The 22,476-nt window shown below is 46.8% G+C and overlaps 1 protein-coding gene across 44 annotated transcripts in view; it reads left to right on the top strand.

The window, feature by feature from the left end:
* tmtc2a (transmembrane O-mannosyltransferase targeting cadherins 2a) overlaps nt 1-22,476 on the top strand; it is a 111,341-nt gene that overhangs the window by 82,872 nt on the left and 5,993 nt on the right. The window contains exons 5-11 of one of the 44 annotated variants that reach the window (XM_052513019.1): nt 743-828; nt 1,939-2,123; nt 4,686-4,764; nt 8,042-8,163; nt 16,006-16,087; nt 19,223-19,337; nt 21,141-21,204. In XM_052513019.1, the coding sequence (XP_052368979.1) occupies nt 743-828; nt 1,939-2,123; nt 4,686-4,764; nt 8,042-8,163; nt 16,006-16,087; nt 19,223-19,337; nt 21,141-21,204 (733 nt within the window). The other 43 variants (XM_052513021.1, XM_052513023.1, XM_052513024.1 and 40 more) reach the window with 43 other exon arrangements.

Below are 22,476 nucleotides of genomic sequence, written 5' to 3'. Positions count from 1 at the left end.
AGAGAGAGAGAGAGAGAGTGAGGGGGAGAGGCTAGTGGCAGAGAGAGAGAGAGAGAGAGAGAGAGAGAGAGAGAGAGAGAGAGAGAGAGAGAGAGGGCAGAGAGAGAGAGAGTGAGAGAGAGTGGGGGGGAGGCTAGGGGCAGAGAGAGAGAGAGAGAGAGAGAGAGAGAGAGAGAGGGGGAGAGGCTAGGGGCAGAGAGAGAGAGAGAGAGAGAGAGAGAGAGAGAGAGAGAGAGAGAGAGAGAGAGACAGAGAGAGAGAGAGAGGAAATTGGTTGTTTTATCCCCAGATGGGATCCTGTTCCCCTTGACAGTGATTTCATTAATCATGATTTGCGGGGCTCTGGGAAAACATGAAGGCAGTTCTAATACCCACATTAACCCTCTGAGTGTCAAAGGTGCCAAGCCTCATAACCGGCCCACATTTCCCGCTCACCTGACAGTGTTTTTCTTCCCCTCTCTCTACTCCCTGTCCCCTGTCAAGAACAGGAGGAGTCACCTTTGTCAACAAACACATTTCTGTGTTTACATGACACACCTTTAATGAAGGTGTCGTTCTGAGATTACGGATGGTTAACAAATAAACCCAATAAACCGAGTGTCACTAAACACCGTCTAATGTTAGGCTGCAATTAGATTTAAAACCCAAACAGTCAGAGTTGCCAGATGGTTTCCCTGATTGCCCTGTAGACCTCTCTTTCCTCTGCTTCATTCAACCATAATTCTGGTCTTCTTTCCACCAGGGGTTTGCTGCTTCAAGAGAACCACAGGCCCTCAGAGGCACTGCATTACTATAAGCTGGCCATTGGGAGCAGGCCAACTCTGGCGTGTAAGTATTGCTAAGAGACCATTTCCTAAAATGGCGTATTGCGGGGCTGAAGTGATTGTGATCGGGGCCCGGCCGGTGGAGATGAAAGGAGCTGATCCGGGACCTGCCTAATGGGTTGTCTCTGGCTTTGTTTAATTCAATTACATGAATGGAATGTTACATTCAGGTTTTCATCACGGCCCAGTGTTAAAGCTGAATTAGTTGTCATGCATGCGTCTGTCTGGCCCATTTCAGAGGTCTATCGGACCGTTTCAGCCGACAGTCTAATGGAAGTCAATCTCACTCTTGACTGCTCACGTATGTAATGTGCAGACATATTTCACTGTATCAGACTCTAGCAGAGGACGGAGAAAGCAGGGGATTTGGGTTACTTGTTAATTCCTCAGTTTTTCCCATCAACCTCTCTTTCAACCTCTCTGGACCCTACCCACACACTCACACATACTACACTGACACTCAAATACACACACACACACAGTACCTCCGGAACTGTCATTATGCACACCTGGTCCCTATTCCCATTGATTAGTAATTGTATATGTGTGCCCTTTGTTCACCATTGTCCTGTCGATTATTGTTCCAAAGTCCGTTGGTCGTGTGAATACCTGTGCTGTGTTGTTTTGGCTTTCGTGCCGCGTGTATTGCACAGATGATTACGGGTCTCGTCCCACGTGGTATCATTGTGCGATTGTGTATTTATTCGAGGTACTCCTCGCTCTTTTGTTTGGGTTTCTACCCTGTGTTTTGTATATGTGTTTGTTTGATCTCCGTTCCCGTGCCTTTACACGGCACGCTGTCATTTGGGAAATAAAAACCCATATTACGCATTCCTGCACCTGTCTCCCGACCCTTTATACCAACGTGACAGTAAGTAAGCATTTCACTGTAAAGTCTACACCTGTTGTATTCAACGCATGTGACAAATAAAATGTGATTCGTTTTCTTGTACCTAAACCTTTTCCCTGCTTCTATCTATCCCCTCTCTTCCCCCATTTCTAATCCTCTACCTTCTCTCTCCCTCATTCTCTTCCTCTATCCTCCCTTTCCCCCTCCTCCACCCTGTCTTCTCCCTCTGTTCCTCCTCCTCTGCGCCCTCTCGTCACCCCACAGCGGCCTACTTGAACACTGGCATCATCCTGATGAACCAGGGCGGTATGGAGGAGGCCAAGAGGACCTTTGTAACCTGCGCTGAGATCCCAGATGAGAACCTGAAGGACCCCCATGCCCACAAGAGCTCTGTCACCAGCTGCCTGTACAACTTGGGCAAGCTGCTCCATGAGCAGGGCCTGCAGGAGGTATGATACTACAGTACTCTACACTACAGTGGAGACAGGGCAGTGGCTGAGATGTAGAAATGCAATGGATAGAATCTATAACAGTACACTTCAATACAGTACATTAGAACCAGAGCAATGGCAGAGATGTAGAAATAAAATGAATAGCATGTATAGAGGTGCACTACACTACAGTACAGTGGAGCCATGGCAGAAACATAGAAATATAATGTATGGAGGTGCAATACAGTACAGTAGAGTGTATCCATGGGAAAAACATAGAAATCCAATGTATAGAATGTATAGAGGTGCACTACACCACAGTACAGTGGAGCCATGGCAGAAACATATAAATACAATGGATAAGATGTATACAGCAAATGTAGTTTGATAGCATACTGTGATAGTATACTTAAGCTCTTGAGTTTCCGAAAACTAGCTGTCTGAAAACTTTCTTAAGCTTCCGGCCTTGGCTTTATATGAGCTCAGCCACTGCTCAAATGAACAAAGTCTTCATCTATGACAAAATGACAGAGCCGACTAAAGACTCATCTTCCTGAAGCCCTTTCCATTAGACAGTGAGGAACAGGCTTTGTGGATGGTGACACACTGATGAAACACAATGTGATTAACTGCCCTCCCCCCTCCATGACAGGATGCTCTGTCTGTCTAACTGCCCTCCCCCTCCATGACAGGATGCTCTGTCTGTCTAACTGCCCTCCCCCCTCCATGACAGGATGCTCTGTCTGTCTAACTGCCCTCCCCCCTCCATGGCAGGATGCTCTGTCTGTCTAACTGCCCTCCCCCTCCATGACAGGATGCTCTGTCTGTCTAACTGCCCTCCCCCCTCCATGACAGGATGCTCTGTCTGTCTAACTGCCCTCCCCCCTCCATGACAGGATGCTCTGTCTGTCTAACTGCCCTCCCCTCCATGACAGGATGCTCTGTCTGTCTAACTGCCCTCCTCCATGACAGGATGCTCTGTGCTGTCTAACTGCCCTCCCCTCCATGACAGGATGCTCTGTCTGTCTAACTGCCCTCCCCCTCCATGACAGGATGCTCTGTCTGTCTAACTGCCCTCCCCTCCATGACAGGATGCTCTGTCTGTCTAACTGCCCTCCCCTCCATGACAGGATGCTCTGTCTGTCTAACTGCCCTCCCCTCCATGACAGGATGCTCTGTCTGTCTAACTGCCCTCCCCCTCCATGACAGGATGCTCTGTCTGTCTAACTGCCCTCCCCTCCATGACAGGATGCTCTGTCTGTCTAACTGCCCTCCCCTCCATGACAGGATGCTCTGTCTGTCTAACTGCCCTCCCCCTCCATGACAGGATGCTCTGTCTGTCTAACTGCCCTCCCCCTCCATGACAGGATGCTCTGTCTGTCTAACTGCCCTCCCCCTCCATGACAGGATGCTCTGTCTGTCTAACTGCCCTCCCCCCCATGACAGGATGCTCTGTCTGTCTAACTGCCCTCCCCTCCATGACAGGATGCTCTGTCTGTCTAACTGCCCTCCCAGGATGCTCTGTCTGTCTAACTGCCCTCCTCCATGACAGGATGCTTTGTCTGTCTAACTGCCCTCCCTCCCTCCATGACAGGATGCTCTGTCTGTCTAACTGCCCTCCCCTCCATGACAGGATGCTCTGTCTGTCTAACTGCTCCTCCCTCCATGACAGGATGCTCTGTCTGTCTAACTGCCCTCCCCTCCATGACAGGATGCTCTGTCTGTCTAACTGCCCTCCCCCCTCCATGACAGGATGCTCTGTCTGTCTAACTGCCCTCCCCCTCCATGACAGGATGCTCTGTCTGTCTAACTGCCCTCCCCCCTCCATGACAGGATGCTCTGTCTGTCTAACTGCCCTCCCCCTCCATGACAGGATGCTCTGTCTGTCTAACTGCCCTCCCCCCATGACAGGATGCTCTGTCTGTCTAACTGCCCTCCCCCCTCCATGACAGGATGCTCTGTCTGTCTAACTGCCCTCCCCCCTCCATGACAGGATGCTCTGTCTGTCTAACTGCCCTCCCCCCTCCATGACAGGATGCTCTGTCTGTCTAACTGCCCTCCCCCTCCATGACAGGATGCTCTGTCTGTCTAACTGCCCTCCCCTCCATGACAGGATGCTCTGTCTGTAACTGCCCTCCCCCTCCAACTGCCTGTCTGTTTAACTCCCCCTCCATGACAGGATGCTCTGTCTGTCTAACTGCCCTCCCCTCCATGACAGGATGCTCTGTCTGTCTAACTGCCCTCCCCCCTCCATGACAGGATGCTCTGTCTGTCTAACTGCCCTCCCCCTCCATGACAGGATGCTCTGTCTGTCTAACTGCCCTCCCCCTCCATTACAGGATGCTCTGTCTGTTTAACTGCCCTCCTCCATGACAGGATGCTCTGTCTGTCTAACTGCCCTCCCCCTCCATGACAGGATGCTCTGTCTGTCTAACTGCCCTCCCCCCTCCATGACAGGATGCTCTGTCTGTCTAACTGCCCTCCCCCCTCCATGACAGGATGCTCTGTCTGTCTAACTGCCCTCCCCCTCCATGACAGGATGCTCTGTCTGTCTAACTGCCCTCCCCCCCTCCATGACAGGATGCTCTGTCTGTCTATAAAGAAGCGGTGCAGAAAATGCCGAAGCAGTTTGCACCTCAGAGTCTCTACAACATGATGGGTGAGTAATAGCAGGAAAACATGTATTTTTTCACCAATATTTTGTGGGGATTCTTCCCCCCATCTCTACTCACCAAGTTCAATGAACATGGCACTTTACATAACAAACACAGTTCATTCATTCCCATACATCAGTGTTACTCGACTCTTACCCTACGAGGTCCAGAGCCTGCTGATTTTCTGTCTTTCCTGAAAATGAATTGCACACACCTGGTGTCCCATGTTTAAATCCGTCCTTGATTAGAAGGGAAGAATGAAAAAATGCAGTGGAACTGGCTCTGAGGTCCCGGGTTTAGTTTGAGGGTCATATATCATCATGTACTGTATTGTTATCATCCTAGAATCTGGTGAAAGGGAACGAAGGAGGAAAGGTGAGCATTTTCAACCATGGGCTCAACCATGGGCTCAACCATGGTCTCAACCATGGGCTCAACCATGGGCTCAACCATGGGCTGAAAATGAAAGTTTCCAGTGAAAGTGTTTCCCAGGATCAAAGCCAGGACCAACCCAAGTCCGGGAGACTGTTTTTGTTTCCCACCCCAGCTCACCATATCACTCTACCCTAGATCACTCTCCACTCTACCCTAGATCACTCTCCACTCTACGCTAGATCACTCTCCACTCTACCCTAGATCACTCTCCAGATCACTCTACCCTAGATCACTCTCCACTCTACCCTAGATCACTCTCCACTCTACCCTAGATCGCTCTCCACTCTACCCTAGATCGCTCTCCACTCTACCCTAGATCACTCTCCACTCTACCCTAGATCACTCTCCACTCTACCCTAGATCACTCTCCACTCTACCCTAGATCACTCTCCACTCTACCCTAGATCACTCTCCACTCTACCCTAGATCACTCTCCACTCTACCCTAGATCACTCTCCACTCTACCCTAGATCACTCTCCACTCTACCCTAGATCACTCTCCACTCTACCCTAGATCACTCTCCACTCTACCCTAGATCACTCTCCACTCTACCCTAGATCGCTCTCCACTCTACCCTAGATCGCTCTCCACTCTACCCTAGATCACTCTCCACTCTACCCTAGATCGCTCTCCACTCTACCCTAGATCGCTCTCCACTCTACCCTAGATCGCTCTCCACTCTACCATCACTCTACCCTAGATCACTCTCCACAGAACCATCACTCTACCCTAGATCACTCTCCTCTCTAGCCTAGATCACTCTCCACACTACCATCACTTTACCCTAGATCACTCTCCACTCAAACCCTAGATCGCTCTCTACTCTATCCTAGATCCTTGTCTAACACAGTGTTCTGCAGGGCTGACAGTCAGGAATTGAAATGGAGTGGACAGGTATCTCTGGTATTCTGTTCATGGGGAAGCAAACTAATTTGTCCGCTGAGGTAGATTTAGTTTGACAGTCTATCTGGAACCATGTCAGGCATTTGACTTAGCCAATTACTGAAGGTGAAAAGCTGGGTAGTGGCAACAACTTCGCTGCGTGACGGGGAAGACTTGGCACAAGGAGACGACTTTAATCATCCAAATGTCCTTCTTTATTCCCACCTATCACATATGATAATTCTCCTCATCTTTGATTCATGTAATTGAGGAATATGTGTTTAGAATGACTCGTTCTGGTGGTAGTAGAACAACCTGCTGATGGTCTTCAGTTTCCCCCCCAAAAAGAGATTTCCCCGTATTATCTCCATGAAACGAAGCTATTTGATGTGCTTTAAGCAGACAACATCGGTTTCATTCCATTCCAACACCACAGCTCCAAAATAGGCAGGCAATCCTAATGTAGATGTGGATCAGGATTCGAAGGGAATTCAAACTAAGCTGGCTATAATAAGTTGTGTTATTCTATCACTAATTACATTATTAGAAGCCCTTCCTGATTGCATGGTTGAGATTGCTGTGCCGTGTCGGCAACATTCTTGGGATGACGCGTGGTGGGGGCCTGAGAAGAGGGAGAGTGTTTGTTCAGGTGAGAGGGGGGTTGTCATCAGGGCCCCGGGGATCAGCCCCGCTACGCTGGGATCAGATCTGGGATTCTCACGGCTTTGAGAACAGAGACATTCTCAGAGAGAATCTGGTCACGTTCCAACTGAAAGTGGTGTCAGGGGTTTAATTAATTTAACGGAGGAATATTTATTTTTTTATTGGTGGAATGACGAGTGTTTTTAGGAATGGGGGTCTGGAAATGGGTCGGTCTCCATCTGCCTTGTTATCATCCGTGCACCTGTTGGAGATCTATTCTAGAACTCTATTCATCAGACACTGGGAGGCACTGGAGCATGTCATCATTCATGTCAGAGGTCACAGGCAGGGAGAGAGCAGCGGAGAGGTTGCTTCCATGCAACCAGCAGCTTTTACATTGTGCTGTGTAAATACTCTCTTGGTTGCATGGAAGGTAGTGGTGACTCTGCTCTCACCCGACTCACTGTCCCTCCGCTCTCCCTCCCTCCTCTGAGAAAAGGGGACAGTCTTCCAGCTGATGGGGAAACTTTAGTCTCGCTGCATTATTTTTTGCCCCATGCACCAATTCATGTTGTTACTCCTATGACCAGAGAAAGTGAAATATACCTCGATATTTAAAAAAAAACATAAGCAGCTAATAACAACGCAAGGTCATAGAAACAAATTGCTATACTCATTAATTGCAGCTGCAGTGCTGGTTTTAGCGTGAGTGGAAGTAGGGAGAACATATTTTATGGCTTATGAAAGTAACAACAAACATGAACTTACTCATAAAAACAGCAGCTCTTTCCTCTCTATCTAGTCATGGTTTTGAAATCTCACAGTATCAACTTTGAGGTATTTGATTGGGCAACGGTAGGCCTATAGGTGCACTTGATTTGCTTACTAGGCTTGCCAGGTAGACGGAGTTTTACATTCACACACATGAAATGGTTCCAAATGGGAACACTTGTACCTTCCTGGGGCAAGGACTGCTGAATCAAGTGCACCAACAGCGCAAAAACTAATAAAAAAATAGGAACGCAAGGCCTTATCGTTGGGTACAGAAATGTTTGGTGATCGACTAGGAATGCCTTGGATCGCGATGGACCGGTTGGTTGGTGACCAATGCACTAGATAGATAGAAAGGGAAGTCTCAGAACCCATCATACTACAACATCTTTGATATGAGTCTTCCTCTTATTATAAAGTGTCAGAGAAGCCATTGAGGTCATGGGTCTCTCTACGACCCCTTTCCTCTGACCTCTGAATGTTGCCCCCCCCCCCCCGTACAGTAGGAGAGGCTGTATCACCAATGACCTTTGACCTTTGACCCCTAACAGGAGAGGCCTACATGAGGCTGAATAGGCTGGAGGAGGCGGGCCACTGGTACAGGGAGTCGCTCAGGGCCAAACCCGACCACATCCCCGCACACCTGACCTACGGGAAACTCCTGTCCATCATTGTAAGTCCTTCCTCTACCAACCTCTTTAAGGCCAGACAATTCCTCACATTTTTTTACAACAGAACACGACAAAGGATAACACAGAAACTAGAGATGCACTGATGTGAATATTCTGTGATATCTGTGTTTTCTTTGCAATATCAACCAATACAGACATTTCTGTTTCATTTGATGTCTTTTTTTACCATTCTAGTACAGATACAAACAAAATGTCTATGTTCATAAGGTTAATAAGAAAATGTGTAAAATAGCGTAATCATTTGGAGTAATAAAGGAGTAATCATTTGAATTTTTATAACAAAGTGGAATGTTCAGGACAACTCAAGGAAGAGCAGCAGGTAATATTGCGTTTGATCGGATGTGTAGAAAAGAAGATTTGCATTCCTTTCAGATATGCAGTGAAATATATGTGACCGGTTACAGGGTCTGAGGCGTTTGACGCTAGTTCCTACTTACGTCAGAATACTTTCAAAGTAGAATTCAGAAATGAAATATTACGTTGCCATGGAAACCATATGAATACTATCCAAATGAGAAGAACCAAATGCTTTGTGTGACTCCCATAGCATTGGAAATGTTCGGTTCAATAACACCTTGACCCTCTTCTATCTCTGCCTCTATGAAAATGATCCTTGTATAATATAATGTTGAGAAAATGATGGTTGGACAGCATTAAGATTCCCATGGGGCAGTGCGTACCTCGAGAACATACTTTTCAGAAAACGTTATTTTATTGAAGAATCGAACTTCGACCCCGGGGTGAGATGGACATGTCAGACCTGTAGGTGTAGATATCATAATCTGGGTCTGTGTCGTTGTCCACCTGTTTAGTGAACAAAACAGCCCACTGCCAAGTGTCATAATAAAATGTATGTTCAATATTGTTAGAGGAGTAGAATCCAACCCAGGTGTAATAGAGTTTGTTCTTCCAATCAGTGAAGGTCTTCTTGATGAACAGGCGAGTGCAGGCGTGGCCATCTTTAGTGTAGAGCTGCAGACTGACATCAGAGTCAAATGGAGGTATGTTAACAGGAATCCTCCGGTCAGAGTCATCATGATGACAGAGGGCAAGTTGATCAGGAGCCTGACCTGCAGGCCGGGGTTTAGGTGTACATTGGCGTCGAAGCTTCCGTAGCTGCACATGCCAAGGGGGGTAACAGAGGTCATTTTATTGTCCGCGTAGAGGGCTACCATCACCCCCACACCCAGCAGACTCCATGGGACTTTTGCACATCTAATTCTGGCGTGCCCGTTGTTCCAGTTTTCAGTTGATCTCACCTCCAGCTTGATGTCAAGGCACTCCATGTGGTTAGCAACCTGAGTATGTTGAGTATTTGAAAATGTACCCCCACACAGCTGGTTAGTGAATTCCCTTATGGGGTATGTCTCTGAGAAGGATCTGGAGTGTGTATTGTAGCCGGCAGCATACAGAAACACAGACACACTGTCCCCCCAGTTGTTAGATAGGCTCTGGATTTCTCTCAGGAGGATGACACTTAAGAGGAAGGTGTTATCGGGGTCGTACTGCTTGCTGCGGGGGTCGTCTTGTGGGTAGTGCTGTGTTATGTAGACTGCCTCCACCACATTCCCCTGCATTTTGAGGATGATTCTGTCCCTATTGTTCTCTATAGACCAGGGCATGAGGTAATAGCTTTGAGTGACGTAAGGAGGTAGGTGCCAAGCCCTCTTGGAGACTGTCTGTGTGTTGAGATTCCCTACCGTGTAGGAAGCCTGTTCCTTCAGGGAATGAAGCAGCTGTTTAGTGTTATCTTACCACTGGAAACCCAGTCTCCCCTTGATGGCACAAAGAGTGGTGTGATTTGGCTGTTGCTGTTGCTGTTGTTTTTTCCAATGAGGATTTTGCTGGCAAAATGGTGGAGTAGCATCAGGCCATGGCGTGGGAAGCTGTGGCCAAATTCAAAGTTCCTGAAGTTACTTATAGAGGTGAGAGTTGGCGGATCTGCAGAGACCAAAGCCAAGGGAAGCAACAGGTGGAAAGAGCAAATGGGCTTTTTCTCTCCATGGTGAACGTGTTAGAAGGAGAATGACTGTCGAATGTCTGTCTCAATCTACAGAGATGAGTGGGAAGTCCTGTAGGTCCAGTTTATATTGGGAGTGTGCTATCCCTTTCAAGGGGCAATCTGCGGCTCAAACAATAACACATCAGTCAACCCACCACTGTTTTGGTAAAGGGAGTGGCTGTAACCTATTTCAAATCCATAGACAGAGCTGTTGATGCAAGGACTGGCCATCCATGATATCAAAATGATAGTTTTAACCACGTGTTGAGGCTATACAGTGTTTGTTAACAATTACGTAGAGAACAGGCTACTCAGGTGAATGGTGCTTGTTTAATAAAGTTAGATCAACGCTGAGTCAATGTCTGCAAGATCACATAATGTAGTATTGTACATAACAGAACCGGCTATAACAGCATAGTGTAATGTTACTCTAAGACAAAAACACCACCGCATGAAGGATCATTCTTCATGTTCTACCAGTGAAACATGCAGCATCCTCATACCAACCATTGGATCGGGATCATTTTTATTTTGATATGCATTTAGATCTTGTTGAGTTATACAGTGTTGTCTCCAAGTAGGTTACGGTGTTGTATCCAAGTAGCCTACGGTGTTGTCTCCAAGTAGCCTACGGTGTTGTCTCCAAGTAGCCTACAGTGTTGTCTCCAAGTAGCCTACAGTGTTGTCTCCAAGTAGCCCACGGTGTTGTCTCCAAGTAGCCTACAGTGTTGTCTCCACGTAGCCCACGGTGTTGTCTCCACGTAGCCCACAGTGTTGTCTCCACGTAGCCCACAGTGTTGTCTCCAAGTAGCCTACAGTGTTGTCTCCAAGTAGCCCACAGTGTTGTCTCCACGTAGCCCACGGTGTTGTCCCCAAGTATCCCAAAGTGTTGTCTCCAAGTAGCCTACAGTGTTGTCTCCAAGTAGCCCACAGTGTTGTCTCCAAGTAGCCTACAGTGTTGTCTCCAAGTAGCCCACAGTGTTGTCTCCAAGTAGCCCACGGTGTTGTCTCCAAGTAGCCCACGGTGTTGTCTCCAAGTAGCCCACGGTGTTGTCTCCAAGTAGCCCACAGTGTTGTCTCCAAGTAGCCCACGGTGTTGTCTCCAAGTAGCCCACGGTGTTGTCTCCAAGTAGCCCACGGTGTTGTCTCCAAGTAGCCCACGGTGTTGTCTCCAAGTAGCCCACGGTGTTGTCTCCAAGTAGCCCACGGTGTTGTCTCCAAGTAGCCCACGGTGTTGTCTCCAAGTAGCCCACAGTGTTGTCTCCAAGTAGCCCACAGTGTTGTCTCCAAGTAGCCCACGGTGTTAAGCCTCCAGGGTGGCGCAGTGGTTAAGGGCGATGTGCCACCAGAGACTCTGGGTTCGCGCCCAGGCTCTGTCGTAACCGCCTGCGACCGGGAGGTCTGTGGAGCGACGCACAATTGGCCTAGCGTTGTCCGGGTTAGGCAGGGTTTGGCCGTTGATCTAACTTTATTAAACAAGCACCATTCACCTCAGTAGCCTGTTCTCTACGCATAAAGTAGAAAATATACACATGATCAGAACATCATTCACACATGTGCAGAAGCATCAGAATCTTTGCTCTGGCAAACACTTTGTTGCTTAAAATAAAAGGCAACAACAAAAGCCTCAAATGGAATGAAATGGACTTGAACTTGTTCAATAGGAGGCTCATTTTCACACGACCCTGTTAACCAATAGGGCTATATAATATATATAATATATCCTATATGCACTGAGTATACCAAACATTAGGAACATTTTCCTAATATTTATCTGCACCCCCTATTGCCCTCAGAAGAGCCTCAATTCATTGGGACTCTACAAGATGTCGAAAACATTCCACAGGGATGCATTCCACAAAGAAGGCTTAAAAATCCTTCTTTAACCTGTCTCCTCCTCTTCATCTACACTGATTTGAAGTGGATTTAACAAGTGACATCGATACGGGAGCATAGCTTTCACCTGGATTCACCTGGTCAGTCTATGTCATGGAAAGAGCAGGTGGTCATAATGTAGGTATTGTTAACCACTAGACTACAACACTTTTTAACACTTTTAACAGAAAGAGAAATATATATATATATATATATATGCCATTATATATATGCCATTTAGCTGACGCTTTTATCCAAAGCGACTTACAGTCATGTGTGCATACATTCTACGAAATGTTCTGCAGCTGTACTGGAAATGGCCTCTAACATCATTGCCAATACCATCAATGTAACTACAATCTGCCTCTATTCTAATCCATTCACTTCACTCTTTGTCCTCCAGTGTCCTTCGTGACTGTCCACACAATCTCAAATAGGCTTTGGCTCACACAAAGCGTGATGAAGCAAAGCAAACTGTCATGTTGGTAATAATCACAGGGGTTACGCATAATTAGACCTAGGCCTGAGGGCTGATGAATAGTGAGTGAGTTTGGGCCTGGCCAGTTCATCCCATTGATTTCCCTGTCTGGGCCAGAGGAGCTGTGATCATTGTAGAAAGCCTGGAAGTTGATAGATCGAGACTGAGCTGCATGTTGAGCAGACAGCGGCCCATATCTAGAGCCATTTTGGACTTGTTGAACCTTGATGGGTAAATTAATGCTTTTGTCTTTGGTGGCCTAAAGGAAAAAGACACCTAGGATAATGGTATGCAAACGCAAGATGGGTTTTTTATGTTAGGCTAATTGCAGTTTTTTTTGTTGATATTTGAGATAAAATAGCAGCGAGACCAACTTCTGCCGCTATAAACTTTGTTGATATGACAACCAAGGAGACAATGGATTGAGGAATAATTATTGTCTTATGGTACAAGCTTGGAAAAACAGACCTGTCAAACTATCAGGCTCTCCGCTGGGTGTGTGATTGTCTCAAGGTCACAGCCATAGGGAATGTCTTTATGGGGAGTCGTGTGCGTGTGCGTGCGAGTGTGCGCGCGCGTGTATGTGTGTGTGAGAGACATTATTAAATGTGTGTGGTGTTATGAAGCTCACCAGCTAGGCCTGCTGGGTCCAGTATTTCCTTCCCAGACTTCTCCCCTACAGGTTTGGCTGTTTGTTCTGAGGTGCACTCTGCCCCCCAACCCCCTTCCATCCACCTCTCTCATTCACTCCCACAGTGTTTTGGGGAGGGAAAAACGTGCGTGACAACATGTGTTCACAGCTGACTTGGGTTAGTTAGGAGGACTTTATGGAGAGGAACCCTGTTAGAAGCCACTGAACCAGTCCTGCTGAGCCCTTGTGAGGAGTTTGACCTTCTGTTCTTCCCCTTCCACAGCCTGAGGTAACTGAGGTACTAAGAATCTACAGGAGGTTTTGCTCTTCAGCGTACCACATCACCCATCCCATCTCTCCTTCTATCCTCCTCACTGATATCGGAGGGGTTACAGCTGCACCCCTAGGGGTCCTGTCTGGGCTGAGGAAGGGTCTTGCTCCCAAACTCACTAATTTCCCCTTTTCCTAATCTGATTTGAGTTCCATTCCCCCAAACCCCCACCCCCAGTCTCCCTGGGTTCAGACCCAAGTCACCCCAGCACAGCTGGACATCTGCTGGGTCCCCCAGGTCCCTACATCCGGGGCCCTGAGCCACGAGTGGCCCCTCACAACAGAGCCCTTCAACAACAGGAGATTAGGACACGACCAGACCCGGAACATTGGGATGCCGGACAGGACTTAATGCAATTACCCCGCTTCCTTATTAAATCACTCAATCAGGGAGAGATTTTGGGCCGTCTTGCCACGGCGGACCTACGTATTGATAATGCAGCTGGCTCATAAGGAGTCAACCGACTTGGGGAAAGGGTCAAAGTGTCAAACTCAAGTCCCGCCTCACCCTGACGTGTACTACAGTACGTGACTTCACTGTTTCATTCGTAAAGAGTCATGTACTTTAACGGGGTTAGTGAGGTTGTATAGATTTGTGGTTTGTTCTTTGTTCAATTTGACTTTGAACTCTTCGTTCACAGTAACCAGGTTAGAGTCTAGACTGAATCTGCGTCAGAAATGCCACCATAATCCTGATACAGTGCACTACTTTTGACCAGGGCCTTTCTTTAGGACACAGCCAGACATGACCAGAAGAGCCCTATTCCACCCGGTAACCCCCAGTTCCTGTCTCAGATCATCTCCCTTGGACATACATCACAGGAGAGTGTTGTCGCCAGGCGGATGATTACACAGTGCAGAGTCCTGACGTGTCCTACCAAGAGCTAGGCACCGCTCTCTGTTGGAGGGCCTCGCTCCCGTTGCTGGCGCTGATGTTATTTACGAGCTCTGTGGCTGGCTACACTCGGAGCCGGCGCTAACGCTAACCGCTAAAGCACTCTGTGGCTGGCTACACTCGGAGTTGGCGCTAACACTACCCGTTAAAGCCCTCTGAAGCCGGCTACTCCCTCCCAATACAGGCTCAAATACGCTAGAAAAGAGTGTCAGAGAAATAAAAAACAACCTTATCAAGAACTTAGGATAAGATCCAGATGCAGACAGCTAGAGTCACAGATGTTTATTGACCCTAACAGGGGGCAGGCAAAAGACAGGTCAAAGGCAGGCAGAGGTATGTAATCCAGGGCTGAGTCAATAAGGTACAGAACAGCAGGCAGGCTTGGGGTCAGGACAGGCAGAGGTTTGTAAATGGGTTAGAGTCAGGCAGGTACAGAACGTCAGCCAGGCTCGGGGTCAGGGCAGGCAGAATGGTCAGAACCGGGGAAACTAGGAAACAGAACTAGAAAAAGCAATGAGATGGGAAAACACGCTGGTGAGACCTGACAAGACAAGATGAACTGGCAACAGACAAACAGAGAACACAGGTATAAATACACATGGGATAATGGGAAGAGATGGGTGGAGACAAGCACAAAAACAGGTGATACAGATGTGTGTGACAAACCTAGCATTCATGTACATTTAACTTTTCGCACCTCTCGCAATCCTACTAATGCGACACGGCCCAGTCCATTGGTCCATTGACCACAGTATTGTGTTCAACAGTCCACCTTCTGACTGCGGCTGGGAAAGGAGCCAGGGAAAATATGGCATAAAGTCATCTGGACAATTAGTTGTCTTCATCTTTCATTTAGAGGGAACACGGGTATGATAAATAGTTAATGAACCTAACCTAATATGCCCAGTCCACTTATTCTATGTAGAATGGCAAATCCATAGCCAATATGGAAGCAATCAGTGCTGAAGCATGAAAAACGGGGGGTACACACAGAGGCAGCGGTATCTCTTTCAGTTTGTTGCGAGGCTATAGTGCGATACACACTCTCTGACTGAGAAAAAGTGATAGTGTGACACACACACACACACACACACACTCTGCTGCTGGGGGGAAATGGGGTTTGAAGCGTTCTCCATGGAGTACAGTTTCCTGGTTTACAGTTGAGGCCCTGCTACCACGTGTCAACTCATGCATGAAAGCGTAGGAAAATAATCCGTAGCAGATGCAGAGTAAACGCAGATGATTGTTGTTGCCCTACAGGATATGCTGATTGTTTGAAACAACCTGGCACATCAGGGGCATATGGAACGGTTGTTCAAATTTACTGCTGATTTCCCCGTCCACATCTCGACTGTGAAATATTTGCTAAATCTCATTTACGAGGAGAGTGGGTGGTTTCTGGTTTCTCCTGCATGTTCAATCTTCTACCATATGGCAACTCACGTCTGTTTGGGGTTTTGAGTAAATCTAATTGCAGCCGCACAATTACGCCCGTGCCAGAAACAAGAACCACTGCGAGAGCTCGAACATCAGCTAAATCGCAATTAATGACTGAGGACGACTTGTAACTGATCTACAGTAGCTAATCAAACGTTCCTGTTTTGTCTCCTAGGGGCAGAAGACTGAGGCAGAGGGTTACTATCGAAGAGCCATTCAGCTGGACCCTTCCAAAGGAAACTGCTACATGCATTATGGTATGTACCAGAACTCATATGAAGTACCGCGCACATTGCTTCATTTGAGCCGGATCCTGCCGGAACAGGATCCGACACCTCTCCGTTTTGGACTGATTTGTTCTGGAACCTATTTGCCTATCCGGTACCTTTCATGGCATGAGACATTTACTTTTTGTAATGTACAAATTTGAGTTGCCTCTTCGTCAATTCTACTGCCTGATATTCTAATAGTTGATTCGGGTTGCGCCGGCCTGAATTTACAGTATGGATTGTGCATCATTGTATCCTATGCTTGAGACCAACTCGTGGCTTTGTGAGGTGTGTGACTGTATCTATCACAGAACTAGAAAGAGATTCACTTTCTATGATCTCTCTCCCTCCCTCTGCTCTGATAGACATGAGCCTGCAACTCTCACCTCTCCAGCGTTGCACTACATCATTGATTTCCTTACAGAATCATAGGCAGGAGAAGGGTTCTGGAGGAGCTGCATCACCCCTGATACATTGAAATACATTTGCCAACGTTATAGAATTACTGCTGTCTGTTCAGAAAGAATTGAAATCATTCAGAATAGCCTACTACACCATGAAAATGACTATATTTTAGTCACAGAGGATCAATAGCGTCTTTAAAAATGTGCCTAGCTGTGGATTGTGTGTAGCCCAATAACAAGGCATAGCCTACAGTGCGGAACACGGCCAACCTGTCAGTGAACAGCATGCAGACAAGACAGGCCTTTCACTATATTTCAAATACAATCGCAGGAAAACACAGGTTGGAAAGAAAATGGCTCCTGCTGAAAAGAGAGGACTCTAATTTGTCTGCTGTAGGCTAAAAAAATATTTGATTAACTTCCAAATATTGTTTTACAAAGTAAAGTAAGAGAGATATATAGGCTTTTGGTAGGAACGAATCGGCTATCACCGGCGAGAGAGCTGCGCATCATTGGGTCAGTCGGTGACACTGGAAAGCATTTTTAGGACTAGTGTCCTCCTCATATTATAGCCTACAATATGTCTCCACACATCTAGGCCGAGGCTATTGATGGATTCAACACAAAGTCCTTTCTATTTATCTCAGATTCTCAGTTTGTCAGTGTCAAAGTAGCCTGTCATTTCCGTCATTTATGCAGCATTAAAAAATATTCAGCCAAAGTCTCCAGTCATGTAAAATGACATAGAACTGCATGAAATGCGTTTCTAAAAGGACACATTTTTTCCAGACCCTAGAATATTAAAATGGTACCCATTTGTGCAACTTCTGTATGCCACTATGCAAATGTGATGATATGCATTCAATGCTTTATTATAAAGGGGATTTTTTTCTCTCATGCGTTCCGTTACCTCAGAGCTCCCCAGGTCACCCCCTCTGGTGCTCACATTTTGTTCCGGCACCTACCGATTTACAAATTAAGCACTACACGCGCACAAACAAACAAACACACGCACACACACATACACACACACACACACACACACACACACACACACACACACACACACACACACACACAGACACACACACACACACACACACACACACACACACACACACACACACACACACACACACACACACACACACACACACACACACACACACACACACACACACACACACACACACACACACACACACACACACACACACACACACACACACACACACACGTGCACAAACACACACATACACATACACATACACATACACATACACACACATACACACACACACACACACACGCGCACATACACACGCGCACAAACAAACACACAAACACACACACACACATACCATTAAATTACTCCATGTAGGGACTTCCTACAGTAACATTGTATTGTAGCTTGACCCCACCGTAAGAACTTACCTCAGGCAGTTTGATAAAGACACCTTATCCACAGTACTGTACAGTACTCCCACATAGCACGTATAAAGTGCTTGTTAAGTGTAAAAAACATGTCCTATAGCCACTTTTAAAGCCGCTCTAGTTAGCGAAAGAGATATGCCTTTAGTTTGGTTTGCATTTGGTATCAAGTTGTATGAGGTCATACATACAGTAGCGATAAGGATGCTGCTTTTCACTGATTGAGGAGAAACGCTATAAGCCGGTTAGTCTGAGCGCGCTTCTGTAAATGCTGCCATTCATATGTCTCTCCCTCTCTCCCTCCCTGTGTCTCTCTCTCTCTCTCTCTGTGTATCTCGGTCTCGAGTCTCAGGGTTGTGTTTGGGTCCTGGCGGGCCGTGTTGCTTTCTTTGGACAGAGTCATTTGCCCTCTCTCTGCGATCTCCTAGCCTCTTTTCAGGGGGTTATTTTTACTGGCCCCCAACACCTTATCGTAATCGGGCCACTACAGCCATTCCTCCTCCACTGTGACTGGACTGACTCCAGTATGTTGTTGGTGAGACTGTATGAATGTGCTTACAGACTCTCTGAACTGTGGGATAGGGAGGGCGAGAGCTGACACGAGAGGTCAAGCCTCCTTTCCTGCCATTGTTCAGACTAACACATGCTCTGATGCAGGGAGCATGCATGTGTCACGCTACATGTGACCCGTAGAAACCCTCTGCATTCAAGTGATGGTTATTGCTGACTGACACCCAATGAGGTATGACATCCGAGACATAGGAAGACTATTTTTACAGATTCTAAAAACCTGTGAAAGAGGATACCTCACGTATGCAGACAGACACGCACACATGTTGGAACACGCACCCACACAAACACACACACTGATTTGTATAGGGAAACCTCTGCACATGACACAGTCCAACATAATATACCATCTGCGTCCCAGACATAGTAGTAATGTATTCCTCCTCAGCAGACTCCTGTGGAGGTAGAGCCAGTAGGTCCTGCTCCCAGGGGACATACATGAAACTCCTTCCACTCAGCTGGACTTCCACAAATCACTGAGCATGACAAAAACCCTCACTGTCTCTCTCTCCTCTTTTCCTCACTCTCTCCTTTCTGGCCTTCTTTCTGTCCTTCTTGCTGCCCTGTCCCCTGAACCCATCTTTTTGCTTCCTATTTTCTTTCTTTCTTTCTTTCCTTTTTTTTTGTCTCCTCCCTCTCTCCCTCTCTCCCTCTCTCCCTCTCCTTTATCTCTTTGCATCTCTTTCTCGGTGTCTGTTTCTCTCTGTCTAATGGACAGGCCAGTTTCTGCTGGAGCAGTCTCGTCTGGCGGAGGCAGCCGAGGTGGCAGAGAGAGCTGCAGATCTGGACAGCTCAGAGTTTGATGTGGTCTTCAGTGCCGCTCACATGCTCAGGTGGGTGTGACAGCGTATGAAAACGGTATTACAGTGTTTAAAGAGTGCCTGGTATTTTCGCAAATGCTGCCCAATCATACTTTAACGAGTATCAATCAAATGTGTTTATAAAGCCTTACAAACTGTAGGTCTTCAGCGCATGTAGAGTTTCTGTTGGATGTATTCAGATGTCTTAGTCGTGAAAATAGCAGAAGGTGACTCTGAAAGGTTATTTCAACGGTGATAGAGAGTTGGTTGCCAAGGCATTTCATTATTCACGACTCAATTAATATTGCATTGTGCCCGCTAACACACTCAAAGACACTTCAGGTCTGACGTTTAATAAGATAATGGCAGTTTGCATGGAAACGGTCCCTTTTAAGTCGTTTTATGGTTCAACTGGTTTTATAGTTAATATACAACACATGGAAACAGCGGTTGTAGTTTTGATTCATGCTAGTGACATTTCAATCCAGGGCTTGTAAAGAAACACAGGCATACCTCGGGAGAATTTGCCGTTCGGCTTGGCAAGTGTGAGCACAGACAGCACATACATTTTATACGTTTGAAATAGGGGACTGCAAATCCTCTCAACTCACTGCAACTGGAGGAAGTATCGGAAACGACGTCTCTTAATTCCTTTTTGCTCTACATATCTGGAAAAGTAATTGAAGCTACAGCATCCTTCATCCAAAGTGTAGTGCTGGAGGATTTGAGAGTTATACGTCGACTGCTCGGCAAGGGGACTGCTGCTTGGATGTGGAGAGTAAAAACGGAGAGACAAATCATCATATTCGGGCCCTCTTAGATATAAGCCTACTGCATCGAGGAAAAAACACCATGACATATTCACTCAACTAATCCTGTAATACGACACTCTTAGGACTGTGCTGAGACATTCTGATGCAGACATGTCTTTGGGTGTATTAATGCGGGTCAAAATGCACCTCTTACTCTCTGTTCCTGTACGGCAAATAAATAACTATTTGACACTTTGGATGCCACCAAATTATTGTCAACGTCATTTGTTAGACTGGGAAAACATACTTTGTTCTGAAACTCAGTGATCATCGGTCTTCATCCAGACCGTAGAAGTGGTTTGCCATATCCTTGTACACCCCGTGGCTCTTCTTGACAGAGACCAATAGGGTAGCACCAAGTTTGGACCCGTGAAAAATCAAAATTAAAGTCCTTACCTGTTGCGTAGTGTCAGCGTTTCCTTCTCTTTGAAGAATTTTTCAAAGCCAAGCTCCAGATTCTCCCAACATTGTAGATTGTGTAGATTCTCTCAGATGCAGTGGGAAACACCAACGCCTTCAAAAAGTTGACAGATTTAAATGAAAGACGTTGTTGAATGGATGGAGAATGGATCTGAAGAGTCAGGCATGAACTTGATATGAATGTAATGATGAAGCACTACTAGCTAGTATTCCCAAGGCAGACTTTCCTTTATGCAAAGTCAATAGAGACATATTTCCCTGAGTCATACACCTTATGAATATGTCTGGAAAGACTTCTGCCTTTGTCTAATTAGCGTTAACATATTAAGCGCAGTTAGTATCAGAAATATATGCAGCATAGTGTTTCAGAGTCATTTGAGGGAGTATTTTTCAGCATCAAAGTGCCCTCAGGATCTCAATACTTTATGTGAAATATGAAATTATAATGAAAGAATGCTTCTCTATCCAATACGTAACTCCTTCTGCCGTCATGTAATACTGTCAGACTCTGTGTAAGACATGTGTAATGATGACCTCTATTGCCCTTCCTCCTCTTGTCATCTCTCCCTCCCTCATCTCTGTATTTCACTATCTCCCTCTCCAGACAGGCCAGTCTAAACAAGGCAGCAGAGCGGCATTATGAGCGCGCGGCAAACCTCAGACCAGACGTGAGTACCTTGGCCCAATGAGCCTTTCTTACTCAAAATGGTGGTCATGCACACACACACACACACACACACACACACACACACACACACACACACACACACACACACACACACACACACACACACACACACACACACACACACACACACACACACACACACACACACACACACACACACACACACACACACACACATTTTACACACACAGGCTCACAGACACACACACACACACACACACACACACAGACACACACACAGACACACAGGCTGTTTGAAACAGACACACACAGACACACACAGACACACACACACACAGACACACAGACACACAGACACACAGACACACAGACACACAGACACACAGACACACAGACACACAGACACACACACAATCAGCCCTAGTCCACCATGACTGCTCCATCAATGCCTCCCATTGTTTGTTAGAACTGGAGAGCAGGATCTCTGATTCTATGGTTAGAGATGAAGGTAGAGCTCTCTCTCTGCAGCACATCAATCAGTCCCTTCAAAGGGAGTGGATGCGTGGTGGAGTGCTATGAGAGAGAGGGTAATATAGAGTCATAAGGACGTGTGTTTTAGACAGGTGTAGATTTTTTATTTTATTTTTTATTTTACCTTTATTTAACTAGGCAAGTCAGCAAGTGTAGATTTTTTATTTTATTTGTTTGGAGTCTGGAGAGTTAGCTGGAGGCTGTTTGGAGTCTGGAGAGTTAGCTGGAGGCTGTTTGGAGTCTGGAGAGTTAGCTGGAGGCTGTTTGGAGTCTGGAGAGTTAGCTGGAGGCTGTTTGGAGTCTGGAGAGTTAGCTGGAGGCTGTTTGGAGTCTGGAGAGTTAGCTGGAGGCTGTTTGGAGTCTGGAGTTAGCTGGAGGCTGTTTGAGTCTGGAGAGTTAGCTGGAGGCTGTTTGGAGTCTGGAGCTGGAGGCTGTTTGGAGTCTGGAGAGTTAGCTGGAGGCTGTTTGGAGTCTGGAGAGTTAGCTGGAGGCTGTTTGGAGTCTGGAGAGTTAGCTGGAGGCTGTTTGGAGTCTGGAGAGTTAGCTGGAGGCTGTTTGGAGTCTGGAGAGTTAGCTGGAGGCTGTTTGGAGTCTGGAGAGTTAGCTGGAGGCTGTTTGGAGTCTGGAGAGTTAGCTGGAGGCTGTTTGGAGTCTGGAGAGTTAGCTGGAGGCTGTTTGGAGTCTGGAGAGTTAGCTGGATGCTGTTTGGAGTCTGGAGAGTTAGCTGGATGCTGTTTGGAGTCTGGAGAGTTAGCTGGAG

Source organism: Oncorhynchus keta, unplaced genomic scaffold (assembly GCF_023373465.1).
Source record: "Oncorhynchus keta strain PuntledgeMale-10-30-2019 unplaced genomic scaffold, Oket_V2 Un_contig_963_pilon_pilon, whole genome shotgun sequence".
NCBI classification, from domain to species: Eukaryota; Metazoa; Chordata; class Actinopteri; order Salmoniformes; family Salmonidae; genus Oncorhynchus; species Oncorhynchus keta.
The sequence above is the reverse complement of the archived record's forward strand: the minus strand, read 5'-3'. Positions and strand labels throughout refer to the sequence as shown.